General features: G+C 38.3%; 1 protein-coding gene across 1 annotated transcript; it reads right to left on the reverse strand.

Annotated features, from left to right (window-relative positions):
* Positions 1 to 3590: 3590 nt before the first annotated feature.
* Positions 3591 to 16591, reverse strand: INHBA (inhibin subunit beta A). The gene is made up of 2 exons (XM_005287337.4): positions 15900 to 16591; positions 3591 to 4624 (listed from the first exon to the last, which is right to left on the reverse strand). The coding sequence occupies exons 1-2, from the start codon at positions 16285 to 16287 to the stop codon at positions 3738 to 3740; spliced, it is 1275 nt and encodes a 424-aa protein (XP_005287394.2). The 5' UTR covers positions 16288 to 16591; the 3' UTR covers positions 3591 to 3737.
* Between the last annotated feature and the right edge of the window lie 6303 nt (positions 16592 to 22894).

Below are 22894 nucleotides of genomic sequence, written 5' to 3' on the forward strand. Positions count from 1 at the left end.
ATATAGGTTTTCATTTCCCTCTTCTTTAAATAACTCTGACCACAAATCAAAACCCCATGACTGAGTCTAGAGATTGAAGGGAGAGAACCTTTTAAAATTTGGAAACAGGGTGTACATATGAATTCAAGCTACTGAGCAGGGCTTGGGAATAGTTACTTATTGACTTGAAAACCTCCCACTCTTTCCAATATGTATATCATGTAACCCACCCACCACATCTAAAATCCTCTTTTCTTTCCTCACTTGAGAATTTTCCCATGCTAGTTTCATGTTTTCCAGAACCAGTCCCCTTTCACCACATATAAACTTGTGGAGGGAGTTGGCTTTTTGAGCTATACTACATTAGCATTTTTTTTAAATTAGACTCTGTCTGCTCTGGCCAGGAAAATCATGAGCCCAATCCTACTCCAATTGAAGTCTATGGGAGTTTTGACATTGTCTTTAATGGCAGAAGGATTGGAATTGATGCCAGCAGCTGCTATCTAACCAAACTTAAAAATAGCTCTTGCTAGCATGAAGTTGCTAACATGGCTCCCTTTACCAGTGTACATAGAGATTAACCATGCTGTAAACTGGTTCAAAAAACCATTCTATAGTCTCATGTAAGTGGGAGCTAGTTGATGTTGGATGTGGCATCATTCATGCAAATAGTTTCTCTCCCCTACACTGTTTGCAATAAACAGAAGCTAAGCCGCAGTCTGAGAAGTCAATGGGACTACTGACATGAGCAAGGTTTCCAGGAGGTCTACATACACAATTGTAGAGTCTGAACTGAAGCCCATTGAAGTCAATGGGAAGCTTTTCACTAACTTCAATAAACTTTGGATCAGGCCTCCAGTGTTCCAGAATCCGAGTTGCCTCCTATTGAAATCAATAGTAATTTTGCCACTCACTTCAATGGATGCAAGATCAGGCACTTGGTTTGTTTAATTTGCAAAGAGAAATTATTTATGTATTATTTTTAGCATTGGCAATTAGTAACCCCTTAAAAAAAAAACTCCTGTGAAAAATTTAAATCAGAAAGCCTTGATATCTTATAGAATACTTTAGTGACAAATTTAGTGTTTACCTAATTGTTACAATTTTTACAAAGTTTTTTTTTTTTTTTGCAAACTGCAAACAAGTCTGTAAAAAATGCATTGTATAAAAAGTACATACATGTATAACCCATTAGCTGTACTATGCAATCTAAATACTATGGAATAAATTAGATAGAAAACTTAGCTATAAGCACATACGTTGATATTTATTCAACAGAGGAATTTTTTTCCTTTTTTTTTAAATCTCAATTGATTCATACAAACGTGGGCACACACACACACACACACACACACACACACACACACGGAGTTTTGGCTGACAAAAATGAAGGCCCTGATTACACTGCTTAAACACGGTTCTTGCCATAAAGGTGCTAACACACTGTATCCCTGGCCAATGTCGACAGGGCTTAATTGTGCTATAAAACTGTTTTTTTACAAACCGTGCTATCGCCAAGATGGGGAACCATATTCATGCTTTTCTAGCAAGAAGTGTTTTTTTAAGCACAGCTCACTAGGATGTTGCTAACATGGGGGCTTGGTCCTGCAAACCTTTACTCACACGGGTAAGAAATTGCAGCATCAGGCCTCATGGTTTCCAAACTCAGTGTAGACAAGGCCTTAAGGTTTCTCCCATTCCCTCTAACCTTTTTCCCTACCCAACAACAAATGTTTTTACTTCAGCATTCTTTTAAATATGACAGTGATAGAATTTTAAAAACCTATCTACCTATGCCCTACGGGTTGGACCCTTCAGGTTAGGTGTTGACACTGAAAATTAGGTCTTATAGTGCGCAAACTCATCAAGAGTCGCCAGACTGGAGAGCGGTGGTTGAGACAGCCAGTTAAAGACTGTATTTAAAATAGAAATAATACCATAGCTTTCATTTTGCTCTGTGTTCTACCAGGGTGATGGTGGGGAGGGCCCAAAGCTGCATGCAATATGACATCAGATCTTGCTAAGTGGTACACTGGAGCTTTAGATTTCTTGTTACGAGGGACTGTTTTAAATGTGTTCCTTTCCACGCAATAAAAAATAATCTTTTAATACACTGTGCTTTGCACACAACAATTCATTGCTTTAAGAACATTAGGGTGAAGCCTGAAGTGCTTATACCATGTGTATATATACGTATATATATATATCCCCCTTGTATGAAGTTGTTTTCCTACAATGTACAGCTGCTGTACATCAGGAAAAAGTCTTAGTGTCATGAATGTGAAAGAAGTAACAATTCTATCACAGATGGGCCTGAAATAGAATCTTGGACCCAAGCACCCCAGGACTTTCTAGGGGTTTGAAATCCACTGCTAAATCCAGATCGCAATGTTATGTTTTGGGCAATATTTCAGCCTGAATGTAATCAACCTAATTGTCCCCTTAATCTAAACCCTGACTTGTTACTTATGACCGGTACCAACCACAAACAGACTGTTTAGAGGCTCACATAAATGTCTTTGGTGTATGTGTCTATTCTTTTTAAGGTACAAAATAATAATAATTATTATAATATAAATAACTATTTTGTGTGCTGTAGCAGTTCTTGTATAGCCCACAATAAGTGCAGCTCTCAACCCCTCCTACTCCCAATCAACCTCCCTCGAATATACTTGTTAAATAAAGATTAGACAGGTCAAACACCATTGTAGTGCAAATAGTAAACGATTAAAAAATTTTTTTTTACAAAATATAGAAATGTTCGGCTCCAGTAACTGGACAAACATGTTCCTTTCAAGTATCTCTCATTGAAACAAAAAAAAAGTTACTTCCATTAAATAAAGTCTTTCTGTTTTTTTTTTTTTTTTTTCCTTTCTCTCTCAGGTAAACAGTTTCAAACCAACCAGGTTGCATAGTTCTAATGTTGTAAGCACCTTAACGAAATGTAACTTTGTATTCTTTCTTTCATTCTTTTTCATTTTTTTCTTCTTTTTTGTTGTTGTTTTTTTTTGTGGGTTTTTTTTTTGCAAATGTAGTGCAGAAGATGAAGGTGTGAACACCTGCGCAATATTGTCCCTTTACCAACATAAGTAAGTGTACGTATGTGTATATTTGTGTGTGTGTGCGCGTATGTATGTGTGTATTTGTGTGTGTGCTCGTGTAACACACGTGCACACACAGGCATATATATATATATATATATATATATATATATATATATATATATATATATATGTACACACACATACACACACACACACATATGGTACATACACTCTCATTATGTCCTTGGTAAATTGGGGGGAGGGGAGAGGGGAAAGTGCCAGTGAATGTAGTGTTCATACACATGGCTTTTCTAAGAATTTCAATGCCATTTTGGACTCAGAGTCCAAACTGCTGCAGGTTAGGCAAGCTGCTACCAGGGCTTGAACTGATGGGTAACTAGGAGAGGAAACACAATTCTCCTTGTAACGAATAATGTTTAACATACTATATAATAAAATATGGAACATATTGAAAGGAAGGGGAATCCCCCTCCCCACACTGCTATTCAAAAAATTTCTCATTCAAGCCCTGTTTGTTTATGCGCTCTTTTTCTTCCTTTGTCTGTCTTTAGTCTTTTTGAACTCCATGTGTTGTCTTTTTTTTTTTTTTAATTGTTTCATTTGGAAAGATTAAACCATAGTCGGGTCTTTCCTCTACTGCAGCTTCTTTTCAATTTTCCACACAGACAGCAGGCCCTTGGTGTGAGTGTGTGTCTATGAGCAGCCACACTCCTCCACAATCATATTCTGAATGTCCTTCTTGATGATGTTCTGTCCATCGTCATAGTATAGCATGGACATTGGTCGTAGCTTGGTGGGCACACAACATGACTTGAGGTTGGAGAAGGGGCTGTGGCCCCTCATGCGGTAATGGTTGATGACCGTGGAGTGGAAGGATAATGATGAACCAGATGTGCCTGCTATGTGGCTGGGGCACTCACCTTCACAGTAGTTGGCATGGTAACCTGTGGGAGCAATGATCCAGTCACTCCATCCAATGTCCTTGAAGCTGACGAAGAACTGCTTCTTGCAGCAGATGTTGACCTTGCCGTCACACTCCAGGCCCCGTCTTCGTCGTCTGTGCAGGCGGTCATCTGAATGCCGGGCAAGCATCACTAGGAAAGGTCTGTGTGACTGCTCTTTCTCCTCTTCTACTGTGGATTCTCCAACTTCCTTCTCTTTCGCTTCCCCATCATCTTCTTTTTTCTTCTTCTTGCCCAGCAGCACCAGGCTGGCTCCAGTCTCCTGGCATTGGTCACAGGCAATCCGCACATCAAGGGAGCTCTTGCCTTGGTCCAACAGGTATTGCACACTACTGGAGACAGGAAAGATGTGCCAGGTACTTTTACGGGTGTCCACCGCCTTTTCAGAGATGAGAGTCTCACTTTTATCACCCTTCAGCACTCCGTCCTCCATTTCTTCTGCCCCTTCAGAGTTGCCTTTGGGCTGTCTCTGCTGTTGGTACAGTCGGATGGTCACTTTTGTTCTGCTTCGGTTGGCCTTGGAGACTTTCAAGAAGAGCCACACTTCAGCACGCTGCACTACCGAGAGGTCACTGCCTTCCTTGGAAATCTCAAAGTGCAGCATTTTTTTAGCCGAGCCTGAAGTTGATAAATAAAAACAGATGGGAAGAATCGGTTAGTATGTATTTTTCATTCCTTTGATAAGACTGTATTGTCACCAGAAGAATAAAATTCCCTAAGTTATGTTTCTATTTAATATTCTGAGTGTTCCCTACTGTGCCTTGCTAACCCCCTCTGTCTCCCACATCTCTTTGATGTTACCTTTTCCTGCAGTGGAAATTCTCTATTTACTGAAGTATTTGTTTTCCTATTTTTTTCTCATATAAAATTTTGTTATGGGAGCATTAATCATACATGTGAATTCATGCAGTGCATTTAATGGCAAGTGGGCATTACTTGGTGTGTAGGGGTTAATTTTGCTCGGCTTTCTCTTGTGATTGCTATTAACTGACAGGGAAAGTAATCGCTGTTTAAAAAAAAAGCCCATGAAAATATATAATACGCATACAAATCTGTGTCTAGCGATAAAAACTGGGGGGGCTAGATCCATGTCCACAGAAGTCAATGGGGGATTTGGCAAAGGAAGCAGGATCTGGCCCATATAAATCATCATCATTCTTCATTAAGTTCTTACACCAAGGAAGTATATGCCAATAGTTTCAGAAACCTAGCAATACTTAAATATCACTCTTAGCATTCAGAGATTCACAGATCTATTTCAGGAATGGCTTAGTGTTTTGCAGCCAGACACTTAATCCTGTGAACTACTAGTTATAGATTCTGTTCTTAATTTAACATAGTGTGCCCATTGTGATTATAGTAATGGCAAATCCACCAATAAATGAGTTAAAGAACCTTCTGAAGAAGGTTCTCTGGCATAACTATATAAACTTGCTGGGATGCCAGTGATGATGATTATGCTGGGGAGAGGGAGTTTCTTTGATACAGATCTCATATCCCTGGCAGAAGTTAAAGTGAACGATGAGGGCTGTTTTATGGTTTGATCACTAAGCATGAAGAAGTTAAGAGAGAATGAATTGGCTGGTTTTTTTAAAAAAAGAAACAGAGATGGTTTGTGTCTAAGACTACGGCATTATGATTTGTAGGAAAGCTGGATTTTTTTTTTTAGAGAAAGAGAAGACCAGCACCCTGGGGGTAAAGGGCTACATGTTTTCTTTCTGGGGTAGGATGGGCAAGCAGCAGATGTTTGGAATTTATAGATGTAAAACTTTAAAATGGATAGGGACAGATTCTGAAATCCTTATTCAAACTGCATCACACTTGTGGAGCAAGGTGTTGAGTGAGGTACTCTTTAATGCGAGTCAGGGTATCAAGGGCAACCAATGATCAAGACTGAAATGGTAGGACCAAAGCATCAAAAAGGTCACTTGAAAAGTGCTATTGCATCAGCAAGGCTGTTGATCCTGGTTCTTCTTCATCAAAGAATTCCACAAACAATTATTAATTAGTTATCACAACGCCCCTCAGACATATCCCCATTTCACAGATTGGGAATCTGAGACACAGTGTTTAAGTGATTTACCTAAGGCCACAGAGGAAACTCTGTGTGAGAACTCAAGATTTCCTGGCTCCTAAAACCCTGTCCACACTGCCTTCTAAGCTACCTGTTGCTTTCTTTTTTCTGTGAAGTCCTGATACAGATATATTCAGCTACTCCAGGTGGAATTCCCAGGTCAAAGAGACAGTAATTTCTAAATGAGAGTAGCCAGAGGGCACACTGTTTTATTTTTATTTTACTTCCCAGTGAGAGTATGAAATTGTGGACTTGAACTGTCCTTGGGACAGAAAAACACATGGATTGTTTCCCATCGACTTTGCTGATACCTGTCTCCAAAGGGGGTTAAATAGGTTCTCATGGAATTAAACAGGATTGTGGGGTAAATGTATTGCTTTCAGAGGTGTATCTTTTCTCACTTAAAATTAGTAAGAAGTTTTGGGAAAAGAGACCAGAGAGTTCTAGCGTGCCAATCCAAGCTGACAAAAGCTTTGAGATGTGAGGTTTTCTGAGAATGACCATCACTTGATAGTAATTAAAAGGAAATGAGTTAACCCTTTTTGCTATTGCATGGCTGGTGCTCATGTTTCCATTCTGGCAGTAAACAAACTATGGCAAAGCTGTCTGCTTTATAAGTGCAGAAGGTTTTTGATACAGATGGGCATTAACCAAAACTCCATATATGCCAGAAATTTGAAAAAGTTCAGATCTGGACCCCCAACTTTATAGCTTGCCCAGGTCTCTGTATTGGGCCAAACCAAAACCTAAATCAGAGCACCCCAAAACATGCAAGAGTTCTGGATCAGGAATTGAATTTTTGTGGCTTATTATGGTCTATTTCTCAAGAAGTATGATACACGTACCCCCTTTGTTACGCGCCTGAACTTCTGAGCAAAGCATTTAGAATAGTGTAACTGTGCTGCAGGTTTGGATTTGGATCTGGATCTAGATATGAAACACGTCTAAATTCAAGGGAATTCAAATCTAGGCTATTGGTTCTAATGTATAATGAGAAAGGGGCTTTATAAAGAGAGTACTTATTAAAGGGTTACTTAATACTGTTAGGTGTCCAGGTGCAATATTTAACATTTCTGTTCTTAGCATTATAACGGGAGCTGATAATAATTATAAAGTGACATACTTCCATCTGTAAATAGCCACAGTTACCTTATATGTAGGCTGATGAGTAGTATGTGTAACAATTTAGTTATTCAGTTTGGACAGATGTTGCAAGAAAGACACAAAATCTCTGGATCTTTTAAAATTAGTTTTTCATAAGTCCCCATATTTCTGAAAGTTGAATTAATTACTTAATGAAGTAATAAAAAAATTGGACTAATACAGCATGAAGTATTTGAATAGACTTTCAATGCTTTTGCCTTACCTCACTTCTGAACGGCTGCTGCAAAGTAACATAAGATGAGTCTAATGCCATAACAGCATCACCAACATTATTCGACATGTTTTCATAAAGAACTATGGATTTAAATTCCAAGGAAAGAGGGAGATGCAAAAAAATCAAACTGTCCTAATGCTTCTGTATGAAAAAAAAAATTCTATGCAGTCCTCAAGCCCACATTATTTAGCAGAAAATTCTATAATGTTAAAAAAAAAAACCACCTTTTTTAGGTCTGTTTTCAGGAGGCCAGTATGGAACAAAGCTGGAGGGAAAATTAAAATAGTGGTGAGGAAAAATCAAAACTCTCTTAAATTCACCCCAAATCCCAAATCAACTAACTATGCTCTTTTGTAATCAGCTTCTGAGAAAGAACTAACAGTACAAATACTGAAGTCCTAACTTGGTTTGTACAAAGTCCCTCTTTCAGGTAAACTCTCATTGTAGTCAGTGAGAGTTTTGCCTGAGTAAAAGCTGAGTTAGACCTCAAGAATTGGCCCAATATGAATGAATGTTCACCATATTAGAGTCTTTATTTAAAAAAAGCCACATAAATATCCTAAGAGGAATCGCATCTCAAATGTTTTATGTTAGAGATTCTGCAGTCCCTTTTTCCCCAAGCGTTGCTCAGGGATTTAGCTTCAGTTAAACCTTGCGTAATGCGTAATGCTTTGGAAATGTACACTGCCTTTATATATAATTGTCTAATGAAAAAGCATGCTGTAGTCTGTCTGATAACTGAAGGTGCAAAAGAGATCTCACTAAATGTTTTGGGTGGTATCATTTCATCACAAGCTCACAGCAATACTTTCGTTGTCCTCTTTTTGTATTTCCTTGTCTGCTGTGGCTGATTTTCAATGGACTTTTTCCATTTCTAATCATCCTGCTCCTCCTGCCTGATTCATGTGGAAAGTCCCACAATCCAACACTGCTGACCACTTCATCCCTTCTGTGTGATACTGACAAAATATTGGATTGTGTTATCACAGGAGAAAGTGCTAGAGAAGGGAGACATGTGCTTATTCCAGAACCCCAGATCTGAGTGCCTCTCACCCCTTACTTAACAAAACATAGGGGATGTTTGTATCTGATTCCACATCTCTACTTCCCAGCTGTGGCCGGTCTCTGCCACAAAGAAGGTCCTGATTCTAAAGAGCAAACAGGAATCGTCTAGCAAAGTTAAATATGTTGGCAAAAGTTGTGGAGAAAAGTGAAAAATAAAAAATAATTTGTTATGTGGTAAAAGCTTTTATAAGGAAGGAATTATTCAGTGGGAGGAAAATAGAACAACACTATTTGATATTTTAATGAGAGTTAGCTATAATCTTTTGCCCTTCAATATTGCTTGCACACAGGGCCGGCTCCAGGCACCAGCTTAACAAGCAGGTGCTTGGGGCGGCCAAGGGAGCGGGACGGCACCTGCGGCAATTTGGGGGCGGCAGGTCCCTCACTCCCTCTAGGAGCGAAGGACCTGCCACTGAACTGCCGCTGCCGATCGCGGCTTTTTTTTTTTTTTTTTTCCCAATTGCCACCGCCGGTCGCGATCATGGCTTTTTTTTTTTTTTTTTTCTGCTTGGGGCGGCAGAAATGCTGGAGCCGGCCCTGATTGCATACCTTTAAGGACAGGAGCCTGAACATGTGATGGGAAGGAAGGATGCATTTAAATCCTCCATGTACCAAGCTGCAAAAACTGTAAGGGCAATCATAAGGCTGCTTATGTCTGTGTATAATGACCTAATATGGAAGAATTAATTTTTTTTGACTGCGTGGAATGGGGGCAAGGGGACAGGGAAGGTGGCAAATCACTAGAAAACCCATGCCAGAGCTGGGAGGTGAGGGACTTTGAAACCTCTTCATTCTTCAGAATTGGCTTTTGTGTGCTTGGTGTCCCCCAGGAGAATGCAGAAGGAAAGCAGGCATGTCACAGATAAACAGGGGCTTTGCCAGTGGGCCCAGGCACTTTGTGGCTCCACAGAGCCAATCTCTGCATGAGGCTGCATTTACTACTCCCTCTTAGGTCTCTCAATAGAAGCCACAGGATCGCTGGTGTTAAAGTGCACTCTGAGGCTCATGATTCCTTTCCTCACTTCTGCCAAGTTGAGTCCCTTAGTATGCAGTTCCAGCCTACTGACTTTGGATTTAGACTGTGCATCAGGATAGGGCCCTGTGAGTTTGAGCTATGTGCACCTACACAGGTAGGGCCTAAATTATACAACTTAGAAGATCTTTTTGAATAAAATGATAATACATTTAAAGCAGGTTTTTCCTTAACCAAATGTTATTAAATGATTAAGTCTTTGTTTCCCCTCCTCCCAGACCCAACTACCACCCATGGAAGCAATTATACTTCCTACCATTACAGTGGAGCTTACTCTTAATACATGACATTTAAATTGGCCATGGAAAAATGTTCACTGTGTAAGAGAGCTCTGTGACTTTAAATTTCCATTCTTCATTGCTGTTTCATTTTGAGTCATTTTTATGTTATACTGTAAGTGAACTATTTTTCCCTACAAAGCAAGCTTTTTTTTTTTTAAAGTTGCTAACTTTACTACTGCCTATGATTAGATTTGGTGGGGCGGGGGGAGAGATTTGTACAGTGTGCCAATCTGTAATTACATTCAAAAGCATCCTTCTCTTTACTCCTCATTTTCGTTCCCCAGGAGACAGAGAAAAAGAAATAGGTTAGTAGAAAGGTTCTTTCGGAGGGAATGAAGAGAAGAGTGTGGTTGAGAGATAATTGCTTGAAAGGTTTACTAATGACCACTAGAGCTAGAGGAATTGTTCACAGTTTATCCAGTGAATTTAGCCCTGTTAACTGTCTGGCAATTATCCCTAAGCAGACTGATTATTACAATTTTTTCATTATTCATGATTATTCAGTGGCAATTTATGTGGATGTATTTCAGTCTATGGATCACTCACAATGATTCTCTCCAATTATTCATTATTCTTCACGTGTGATTGGTCACCTAAGTCGCAGGAGTGTGTTTCTGCTCCCGGACTGGATAACTGTAACTCTTTAAACAAGGGAAGAGCGATTCTGATGCAAATAGCAAAAACCTTGTATTCATGTTCACATACTCTTGTCTACAGGTGAATACAGGTATTTGCAGGAAGAACAGCCATTCCCCAAATGTTCATGCGAACAAAAACCCATTCCCATAAACGTTCATGAAATGGCCAACAGAAAAGGGACAGGCAAGGTCGTCTCCTCTGAAATTTGAGTAAATTCAGCTCTACTAACTATTGACTCATATTTTATTCTATCAGAAATTAACGTGTTACTTATTATCCAAAAAGGAGACATTCTGCACTTACAACATAGAGTTCCTTCACTAGAGCTAAAAATCTTCCCTCATGAGTTTGTGTGTGTGTGTGTGTGTGTGTGTTTTCAAGGGCGTTGTAGGGGTGCTTTCACCAGTAAGGTTTTTGCAATGTTAAGTTAAAATGGTTCATTGTATTGCAGAAGACAAAAGAACAATTTGTGTCATGTTAATAATACTGCAGATTTGAATTCTAAGCTGTCACTCCTTCCATAAAAATATTGCACTTTTGTGCAACAAGGGCCAAATCCTTTACTTATTGAGATGAATAGCAAAATTTCCACTGACTTCAAATGAACTAGCATTTGACCTTAAATGAAATTGTTAAAGCTCTGTTGCCACAAACAATATTGACTTCACACTTACAAATACACATGTCCACATTTAAGGACACCCGATCACAGATCTATGCACACGTTTACGCAGACAGGCCAGTTTATATACATATGGACACTGATATGCATCCATTTATACATAGGCATGCATGTGGACGTGCATGCACATACATTTATCCAGGCACCCAAACCCATTTACACAGAAACACTACATGCATACCCATGTCCAGGCTTGCATGCCCTGGCACATGCATGTACATAAAAATACATAGGCACACTTATGCATATATACAAGCAAATGTGTGCCCACATGTACACAGCTGTATTTGCAGACACAAGTGCACACATGTTTGCACGCACAGTGATGTTCTCGCAGATACCTTTTCTAGACTAGTTCTCTCCCTCTCTGATTCACCTGCACTTTCTTAAACTGTTCACAACCAAACCAACCCCTAGAGAAGCTTCTCATTTTGTTTCAGTAAAATGCATTTAATTAAGAGGGGGTTTCCTCTCTTGGAAGTAATTTGCTTTCATTTGTTAGACTTGGAATCTTTGATAACGTATGCTAAAGTGGAAAAAAAACAACAACAACAAGGGGAAAGAGATTTGTTTTCTAAAAGCCAAGGAGACTGCATTAGAAAAAATGTGATAAAATCAGCTCAGCTGATGATTCACGGTCACATTTCTCAGTGTCTGTTTAAAAAAAAAAATCATTTCTGATCTCTAGATTTCCAGAATGTAAGCATCCAGCAATTGATCAGATTTATCTTTTCCCTTCCTTTGCCTGTTTCCTTACATTGCATTATTTTTCCGGTAGTCTTCCACTCCAGTTAATTTCTGCCTTTTAAACTAGATGGAAGAAACAAGATCTCCACTCAGAGGCTACAGATAAGCACAAAGATCTTTGGGATTCAGGATCCAATTAGGTAAAATAGCAGCTTGAAGGAAGGTTAACTTGCATGAACTGAAAAGGCTTTGGAAGAGTGTGCCCTCTTGTGGCCATTGAGTGCTTTACTGAGCACAGAAGGATGTGCACTTAAATAAGCATCTTTTAAAAAAGCCATTGATTAAACAATTTAAGAGGGATAAATGACCCATCCTCCTTTTTTCCCCCCTCATCCCCACCAAACACCTTGCTGTTAATGCCAGGGCTGGCTATCTGTCTAGGAAAAGAGATGTCTGAGTCTTTACTGTCAAGTCAATTCACGTCTAAATTTGAAAGGAAATGACGCAAAAAGATAAAGCTGATGTGAATAGCTATCACAATTCTCATTTATTCTCAATATCTCTAATGACAAGCTTTAGGATTTCAATGCTTATAACTCCCCTCTCTTACCCAGTGACTGATGTTAGCAACCCTGTTCAGTGCTGATTTAGTTGCCAGGATCAGTATATGCACTTGGCACTATCCCAGGGCTTAGTAGTTGATTGGCTAATAAGCTATCTATTTAAAAAAAAATAAAGGGGTTAGTAGCCAACCAGATTTTATAAGCATTGGCTATCTAAGCAATGGAAACTTGTGGCTATGCTTGTCAAGAACATATATGTCTGCCCCTCCCCCCTTTTCTCTAACACAACTGCTAAGACCTTGAAGTAAACCACAGCGTTTTGGCAAAAAGATGCTCACAGTAGAACTAATCTCAGTTAGTAATCTTAGCTGGATATGTAAGTAGAAAATCATTTTCATGTTTTATTTGTTAGAATGCCAGGGTACAGAAGGGTTCTTTTGTAAACTTTTGCCCAATACTCTTTGTCATTAGTTTTACAAAGATGTGCCTGGAATTGTAGCAGTGAAAAATACCTGCCAAGACTTCTGCTGATCTCAAGGATATGAGGACACCTGTGCTTTAGAAGAGTTCAATACATTTACTCTAGTCCCTCCCCCCACCTCACTCCCACCCATTTATCTATATCCTCTCCTATTTTTCATTTTAGTCTCAGTGTTTTATAAAACATCAGCCTGAATATAGATTTTGAAGAACAGAATAGACGCACAGAGTAATGTGGGCACACTTCATTTTCATTGTATAGTTGTGTGCAATAGCTGGAGACGATTTCACAATGAAAAGTGAAATATCTCTTTTTATGCCTGTGAGTATAGAATAACCACAATTCCTGAGAGGGTGAAGTATGATAGGATTATGTGTGGTCACACCCACACAAACAAAAATCTGAATTCTTACTCCTATTTTCACTAGCATTTAGCTGATTTAACTCGTGTCAAGCTTCCATTCATTTTCATTGATTCTCTACTGCTTCCTTTTTAGATGATGGAGGTTTCTAGTAAGAGTAGCAAGAATATTATCCAAACTGAAAGAAGAGTATATTTAGTCTCATACCTCAATGTTGTAGACTCTTTATCAACTGTTTTCTTATTAATTGTTATAGGCATTGAGGATTGCCCATGGATCTGTGTTCTGTTCCTGGCTCTTCCACACACTTCTTTTATAACCCAAGAGAAGTTGCTTGAATTCTCTTTGCCTCAGTTTCCACATGTGCACAATAGGGCAAATAATACTGCTTTAGGATTTAACCTCCATCTTTACAAGTGAGTATGTGTCAGCGAGCTGATGTCAAGCTGAATTAAATCATTAGTGTTTGTATAGCACTGTGAGCTCCATGGATGGAAAGTGTTATTTAACTGTAAAGTATTATTAATAGATCTTGAATTTATAGAGGAAAATTATTTGTTCAGCAGGTTAAAGAACTGACTAGCAGTAATGACGCTACTGGAAGTCATTTTTTTCCATTATAAACCTAGACTCTTGTACATATCTACTTAATTCAACACTTTAAAAAAAAATTCCCTTACTCTCCTTCCAACTAAATGTCCAGTTGATATGGAAAAAAGGCCCCAAACATCTCTTAGAACATACCTGCCATGGCTCTAAGAAGGTGGAGTGCATCAATGCAACCAAAAAGACAAGAGAATAAAATTCTGCACCCTGCATTCTGCTAAAGAACTAGATACCACAAATCTTGTTAAATTAATTTTGTTATTAATATTGATCGTTATATGGACGTAAATCAAATTGGTGTTGTGTGAGCGTTCAGTAGTTATTAACAGAGAGATTGGCAGCTGGACTATTGGCCAGTCTGTGGGCAATGGCACAATTATTTTTGGTCATGTGACTCTGAGCCAATTGGATTAGGAGTTGCAATTTAAGGCTGTCGTGTTTAATAGGCATATATCAAACTCAGAATTCCTTTGCATCAGGGCTCAGGAAAGACAATAATGAGTTTACAAATAATTGGGACTCACAGGATGAACAGAAACCACTATTCATTCCATATGTGTTCCACTCTGCTTTGAGAGGGGTGCTGAAAACCAGGTGCGGAGCCTGTTCATTAGCCTAGCAATTTCTTTGCTTCCATAAGTCCATTTCTTAAACAGGTAGAAAATCACAGCTGCTTCAAGTGCTCACTTGCACTGAGATCTTCTATCCAATGTTTGAAATGGCGAGCACACAAGGGAAGAAAAGCACGACTCTTCCCAGGGAAAGAACTGATAACGGCTGCATTGACAAGAACGCCTAAGGCAAGGGCTTCTTGTACAGTTGGAAGCCATACAGCCGGCAGGAATGTCTGCTCTTAAAAGCATGCACACTTCTGTGCATGGCTTGCCTGCAAACAGAACATCTGAGTCAACAGGTTTTCAGGACTGGAAATTCTGAGTGTTGTCTTAATTGTTTATACTGCCGCAGCAAACTTTTAAACAAAAATGCTTGGAGTTCCTGTGCATACTTTGCCTACCATATGCTGTACCAAACAAAACAGTGACATTCTTTTAAAACTGTCTTGGCAACAAGAAAAATTCTTTGGCTAGACAGCATCATAAAAACAGTTGCTATTAGCAAGTTCATACCTTTTCAGATTGGTGATACAGCTATAGCAAGTTGTAGACGATCTTATGTATATGCATATACATATATTCTATTGTACTGAGTTCTGGTTCTACTCATTTAGGAGAGAACGTTACAGCGGCTTTCTATAGGCGCATGATGAGGTTTTGAGCAACTAGTTAGTAAATTCTATACACTGAACATTTTATTCTTACCAATTAAAGAGAGCAGAGTAGTTCAAAGTGAACACTGTCAAGGTTGCATTCTTTGGCAGGGAGCACTTAGGAACAGAATCTTTCCTCCTTTTTTTTTTTTTTTTTTTTTTTTTTTTTTCCAGCATGCAAAAGTTAGCATTACAAATTGGATCATCTACAAGTATTTGTCCTGGTTCTATTGAAGTTTATCTGACAGTCGCTGAAACAATGTATTGCCTAGGATGCTGTGCTAATTAAACAACAAAAATGCCCTCTCGCTTGTCTTAAGTTAAATATTCTCCATGTGGTATAATATTTTTTTTAAACAAGGAAGGTTTATTTTAAAAAATAGTATTTAGATCCCTTTCTTTCATCAGAAACTTTCTGAGAGGTTGCAGCTCTTTCCCTTTCACCATCAGACCCAGGATCCAGTACTTCAATGCAACTGCTCTGGTTTCACAAGCAGTTTGGAAGATTCCTTTGCAGCCTGACTTTCTGCTCAAGATTGGTTAGATAGCTTCCTTACTGTTTGGCTGTGTGAGTTTAGCAAGTGTAAGCAAGTAAGCTGTATCCAAAACTTAATCAGGTAGAATCACATTCTTTTACAGTCCTTTTCTCTTTGCCCCCTCTCCCCCTTTCACCCTATAATCTTACAGGAAATATTATTGTTGGGGAGAAGAAACAAGTTAATTGCAGTTCTGGCATAGAAAGATATATTTTACAGTAATTTTTTCTAGCACTCACCTGATTCTGCAAATGTGATGATTTCTGAAGTTTGCTCTACAAGTTCATTCATTTCTGCTCTTCTTCCAATGTCATCCTCTATTTCCACATAGCCATCCTCTCCCACCTTTCCTACGTGGAGTTTTTTTATGGCGTTTAAAAGTGCTGCCTTGGGCACCGGCTGGGTGATGTTAGGTCTGTCCCTCAAGTGCAACATGTTCAGTATGTGCTTCTTTACTGCTTCCACCATCTCAGGCTGTGAGCTTGGCACATCCTTTGAGAGAGTGGCAAGGGCACACGATGGGCAGTCAGTAACTGAACTGTGCCCCTCATTCCCTGGGGTTGGAGAACTCCTCGCTATAATCCAGCAAAGCACCAACAAAAATCCTCTCTTCAAAAGCAAAGGCATCCTGGCAGCAAAAGTTGTTGTGATTCCCTTTTTAAAAGGCCCTGCTTTTCCTCTCTCTTCACACACAGGTTTTTTGTTGTTTGTTTGTATGTTTGTTTTTTCCCCTCGCCTCTTCAGCAAATTCTCTGGAACAAGAATAGAAAGTTTTCTGTGAAGTTTTGTTTGCAGGTTCCCCCTCTGAATGCAGTAAGTGCTGTAGATGTTTGTGGCTGTCAGGGAGAAGAGTTCTGACTCTGTCTCAGAGTAGGAGAGAGACACACACAGAGAGAAAGAGGACGGATTGGCCTAAAGTGAGTGAGTGAATGAGAGAGGGAGGGAGTTTTGTCTGTGAGTAAGGGCTATGATTAGGAAAGGGGGAGGAACAGCCAAGCTGCCTTCCTTATGCTCATTGCTCCCTAACCCACACCTCTCTTCAAATATCACCACTCATGTTTTCTGCCCTCCCCCACCCCCCTTTGCTTTTTTTTTTAAATCTCTTTCACTTCTTTTGACTTTACTCTTTCTCTCTCTTAATTTTTCTGTTTGAGTTTCCTTGCTATAATTCCCCATCTTTTTCTATTTTTTCAACAACATTACAAGCTTAACGGAACAGGAGAAAACTGAATGAAAGAAAAGAGTACACCCTGTTGATAAGCACCTTGTTTTTGCTCCTGTACAATATTAGATGTTAAATAGTGTGTGTGTGTGTGGGGGGGGGGGAGTATGAAGACAAGGAATCTGAATGTTTGGAGCTTAACATTGTTCTGTCCTGAATGAAAAAAGAGAAAAGATGCTACTTTTCCATTTACTTTTTAATGGTCAAAGTTATCAACACTGGCAAGAAATCTGAAGGGAGCAAAATAAAACTTTTTTGTTGGGGGGATGGGGGTGTCGAGGGGAGCTATACAGTACATTACACTTTTTCCAGCTGCACAGTGCAGCCAAGCATAGAAAGACACAAGCAGGAGACAGTACAGCACATATCTGTGTCATATGAAGATACTGCCTTCCTATCCAAATATATGCCTCATTCTACCCTAGTGTTCGCCCAGAACTTCTCAAACAGATACATTTAAGTTTGGGGTTAGGGTGACCAGATTGCAAATGTAAAAAAACGGGACAGGGGTGGGGGGTAATAGGTGCCTATATAAGAAAAAGCCCCAACTATCGGGACTGTCCCTATAAAATCGGGACATCTGGTCACCCTATTTGGGGTTAATCAAGTAATGACTGAAAAGTGCTTGATGGTGAAACATGCTATATGTAACCTGACCAAATCTTAAAGCCCTGATTCAGTTTTTACTCAATCCCTAATCAGGCAAAACCCTCATTGATGCAAATACAAAATTTGTCTGAGTAAAGTCTTCTAGATTTGGCCCATTGTTTTTAGAAAGCACTTTTCTTTTGTTTCATTCATTTAAACCACATAGTATAATCATGACATCAGAAGAGGTGATTACATAGGATGAGTAAATCTAAAATACTAGTAAAAGCCAGATCCTTTGCTAGTAATCATACGCCATTTAACATCAGCTGTAGATCTGGGCCCATATTAAAAAATCATTATCTTTGTCCGTTACAGCACCTCACGTTGTCCTGACATGCTTTATAATCTTCTACTCTACTCACCTTAGCAAGCTAAGAAGAAACACTTAAGTGAGAAAACTTCCTTATGTTTTGACGTTATAATGAAAAACTGGAAAACTGGATTTATCACCTCAAACTTTCAAGATTCTTTCTAACTGCCTTTTAGAGAGATCTTTAAGATCACTTTTCTTCTTTTTTTCTTAGGTGCGTTCTTTCTTTTATTCTCACGCGCATACACACACAATTTGTGTTTTTATATATGCTCATCTTTTATCTTACAACTAGTACAGTTCCGTATATTATCATCAAAAGTATTTGTAGTGGGAAGAAGTTATAAATGTAAGCGTTGTGAGATCTGCAATTCCCATAAAGCAATTACAGGCACGAGATCTGAGAGGAAGGGCAGGGAATAATATAGTGAAAATAAATTAAATATACAGAAGTATTTGTGCAATCAACAAGACTTTTGCAAATGTTACATAGTGCAATTCTTTTTTCAATGGGGCTCTTTTATAAGAGTTTTTCTCTATTAAAAAGCATCTACAGTACTCCCTAATCTGAGCACTACTGACCTCAGTTACTATACTGTTATACTTAAGGGTCTGTCAGCATTTCCTTTATAAACCCTGCAGCCATTCTTATAAACACATCTTTGTAACATAACCCCTGCTATATATAAATATCTAGGGTCTCATGAACAGCCCAAAGTCTGTTGTAATTACAGTAAGTTTGAAAGTGAGTCTGAAATAGGACTAAAAGTTTAATTGACTGAAAATATAATTTGAGATGACAATATACATTTAGAGTTACAGGTACTGACAGGTAAAGTAGATAAGTATGTATATAAATATGAGGTATTAACATATCCATATAAATTCTTATGTAGCACCCATCACAGTAATATCTGACATATAAGTACAGTATGGATGTACATTGCTATAGAGGTATAGGTATATATAATTAGTTTCTCATCCAGTGTGGTTGTTTAGCCACGTGTTATATATATGTACTATTATATATATGTTATATGTATGAACATATCTTGGTGTTTATTGATTTAAAGAACTCTACATTAACAAAGTTTTGAATCAAATATGTAGACTGGGTGTACATATATACATATATTCTGTACTGTGCACACTTAAATATGTTTAAGTTTTAAAGTCCATATTACTCCGATAACTACAGACAATATAATTCATATTAGTATCTAAAGTTAAATCAGCTGTAATTTTTTGTGCATACATTCACTAAATATATCCACGACAACATGCAGATAAAATGTCTAAATTTAAAAAAGAAAAGAAAAAAACTCAGACTTTAAAGTTTTTACCTCTCTGTCTTCACTCTCTCTAGGAGACTGTGTATTATGTGTCAAGAACTGCTCAAATTCCTCTTTGTGGAACAACGTGAAGCTGTATACTGTAGTTCTCATGTGTATACTCACTCACACATATTTAAATGGATTGGAATACTGTGAACTATTAAATCAAAATTAGGTGGGTTGGAATATTGTTTTTGATTGGTTTATCCAAGTGACATCATCAATTGACTGACTGTTTTCCTGTGTGAGACATACTTCTTGGTAATTAGCTGATGTCTAGTATGAGTGTCATGGATTCAAGTGTCATGGATTCAAGTATTGGTATTAAACCCTCTTCCAATTTAAAGTATACAGCTTAAAAAGATCAGACGGAAAGTAAACATGCTGAGTCAAAGAGGCTAATTTCAACTTTTTATTAGATAAATATATACAGATAAGCGTTTGTTAGTTCAATCACAGGATCTGTCAGCCATTTAATTACTAATTAGATAATTGTCTTAGTCTGCTTTGATGGTAAGAAAACATTGAAGATTCTACTTGCAAGTTCTGGTTTTAAGAAAAGTCAGGAAAATGAATGATTTTATTCAGAATCAGTTTGTGGTGGGTATAATTCTTTACTAGCTAAGTTTTACTTCTTTATTAATTTAGGGATGGCTTCTAAAGCTGTTTATAACTTTGTTTGTTTGTTTGTTTGTTTGTTTTGATCATGTTGCTCACATCCGATTCTTCTTGTTTCTCTGCATGCAGATTGCATCACATATTTAAAAAATAGGACATCTAAAAAATTTTATAATTAACAACACATACTGTCTGTCTTGTAAATAATGTTTGACTTGGCACATGTAAAAAAAATGGCCAGAATTTGATCTCACATTAGTGAAAATCAAGAGTAACTGCATTGAGGTCGATTGAGTAACACCAAAGTAAAATCGGTGCAAGGGTCAAAAGTGGGCCCAAAATCTTTCTTTTTTTGTACTCACACATTGTTGCTGGTTCTTTTGTCATTCAGATTATGATCCTGGGGCCGGATTCTGCAGTTCTTACTCATCAAAACACCCATTGACTCCCCATCCTTCAGAATATATTTTCTAATTGTATTTATATATTTTCGTTTGTAACATGGGTATGAACATTTTTTGGAATATGACTAAGTTGATCAGGAAAACAAGTAGAAATATTAAACTTGCATTGGTACAAGGGAATGCTCATGCAGCATAGACTCCCGTCTGAATGGAGAATGGTCGAAGAATGAGCCATGTTCACATGGTAAGTTTGGTAAAATGAGCAAAATTAGGACTTAATGGGAACCATATGACCAAATAGGTTGTGTTGTTTGCAGGAATATGCTTAAAATAAGCCGTTCAGAGTGCCACAAGCTGCTGAGTGTAGGCTCTTGTCTCTTGAAACCGGTTTCAGTAGGCATTCAGAATCATAGTTGTTAGGGAGAGCATTTTCCTCTTTAGAGATAGTGAGAGAGATACTTGAAGGAGCATATAATTTCATTACAGATGAGCACACACATATTTACTCTCAGGACAAGATCTTAAACTCTGGAACACTAAAATAAAGCCAGGGAAAAGAACTTTTTGAGCATGGAATTCTGTTTTCTTAGAACTGATTTGGTTTTAACTAGCACCTCTCACACCCTAAAGTATCCACACAAACTTCAAGGGGACTGAGATTTGGTTCTAAAAGCTCTAAAAAACAAACAAACAAAAGTTCTTTGTAATAACAAGTCTGATATCAGTAGTGCAGTGAATGTCTGTGAACGAGGCAGCTATCATGCACTCAGTAAGAGCTCACACAGCATTGACTTTATGGATAGAGAAAAAGTTGGCCAGGAGCATAGTCGGTTTACCTGTACCAATGCAGCGACTTTCCTCCGAACTACTGCACTATAGTGAACAGCCACACAAGGTAAGATGCTATGTTGCTGAGGTATACAATGAGCAAGACTGCTACCAAGTAAATCATGCTAACATCCATATGATATATGACAAGGATTTCTAGAGAGAGATTAAGGGCCACATTATTCGTTTCAGTGCATGTTCTTCGTTTCCTTAGGGAATTGGTATACAGCTTTACCAAAAGCTTTATGAATGCTCTATTTGATCACTACTTTTTTGCATGCTTATTCCTTTCTCTGTTTTTTTTCTCCACTCCATCCTGCTCTGTTCATTTCATTGTTGTCTTTTACTGTACCTACAGCAACACCTGCTGGTAGTGTTCCAGGAGCACTGCTGGAAAAACCCGCTGATCTGACCCTTCACACTGGCTGCCATTAAGCAGTGTCAAGTCATATTAATGAGCTGCTTCTATTTTTACCCCTTCCCCCCAGGAAGGGAAACTGCTCCTCAGAGCGACTCTTGATTTTTTTTTTTTTCTTATTTTTTTTCTTTTCCTTTTGTTTTGTCAGATCAAGAATCCAGAAAATGATTGTTCATTTAGTGCAGTTGGGATTTCTTACTCGGGCTCTGGTGTCAGCGGTTGAAACCACATACAATCTGAATGAGGCTGGACCTACAAGTTGACTTACAGGCATGTTCCATTTTCGTGGTGAATCAAAATGAGCGAGAGAGAGAGAAATGTTAATATACCAATAACCCGCCTTTCCTAATTGTCTATTTTAATCCTACCAGCCACTAGCAAAATGGCCCACTGCCATTTTGTTATTCACCTAGTGGAGGTTGCATGATTTAGTGGCTATTTTAGAACCCTGAATTGCACACAAGAGTATTTGCATGTCTCCACTCTTGCTTTGAAGAGCAGTCACTAGAAAACACATTGGCACAGATTGCTATGCGAATCAGCTGGAATGTCACTCTGTTGTACCTTATTTTACTGTAATTGTGAAAAAAGATGTGCCAGAAACTTATATTTAGACATTTTATGTTTCCACTTTTATGTAAATTGACCAATTAGGGCCAGTTTTGCTGCTGCTAATTCTAAGGCTTATGTGCTGCTTTAGAGGGGCCAGTATTTTCAATCATAATTAGTGAGCTGGTCAAAAAATAAAGTTCATCTCAGGATAAAGGCTCAAGTTCAGAGGGTGAAGTAAAAAATAGCTTTCATGTTCTCCCCTTTGTTTCATAATGGTTGTTGACATACATCTCAGGGACCAAGTTAACTATGTGCTATTTGATCAGGGTCTGTCCTTGTATGAAGTCAGTAGAACAAGAAAAGCAAGTATGTTCATTTTGTATCTTGAACTATATCTTACGCTTTCCACTCATGCTATTAATTGATCTTTTTCCTTACAGCTCATTGAACAATGAGCTATGCCTTTAAAAAGAATATTTTTATGTTTACGTTCATGGAGCACGTACGTTGCTGTTTTCCTCTCTAAACTAAAAGCCAGAAGATACAAATGCATAAAGCAGGTGACACAGAAAATGTTATCAGATTGAAATGAAATGACACAAATGTGGTGTACAGTCAGTGTCTGTTTAAAACATCTCAAGGGGTGGGAAAAAAATCTATTTACAAAAGGAAATTATTTGTGATTTATGAAGTGTATAGTTTAATCACGACTGTGTAGCGTAATCGAGGTGTTTGCATTAGCTAACATGCCATCTAGGTCTTATAGCAGCAGATCTCCAGTACAGTGCTAGGCTAGCTATTTTCTTTGAGAAACAGCTCTGTTATGTGGAGAATGTTGAGAGTGATATTTGCTTCAAATATATTTTGAGAGACCATGATTAAGGATCACATCAAATG

This window comes from Chrysemys picta, chromosome 2, assembly GCF_011386835.1.
Source record: "Chrysemys picta bellii isolate R12L10 chromosome 2, ASM1138683v2, whole genome shotgun sequence".
NCBI classification, from domain to species: Eukaryota; Metazoa; Chordata; order Testudines; family Emydidae; genus Chrysemys; species Chrysemys picta.

What these genes read in the sequence shown, in the direction of transcription:
- INHBA (XM_005287337.4), bottom strand. Translation starts at nt 16,287, where the DNA reads ATGCCTTTGCTTTTGAAGAGAGGATTTTTGTTGGTGCTTTGCTGGATT. An exon ending in CATCACATTTGCAGAATCAG is followed by an intron (nt 4,625 to 15,899) that starts GTGAGTGCTAGA and finishes TATCAACTTCAG; the next exon opens with GCTCGGCTAAAAAAATGCTG.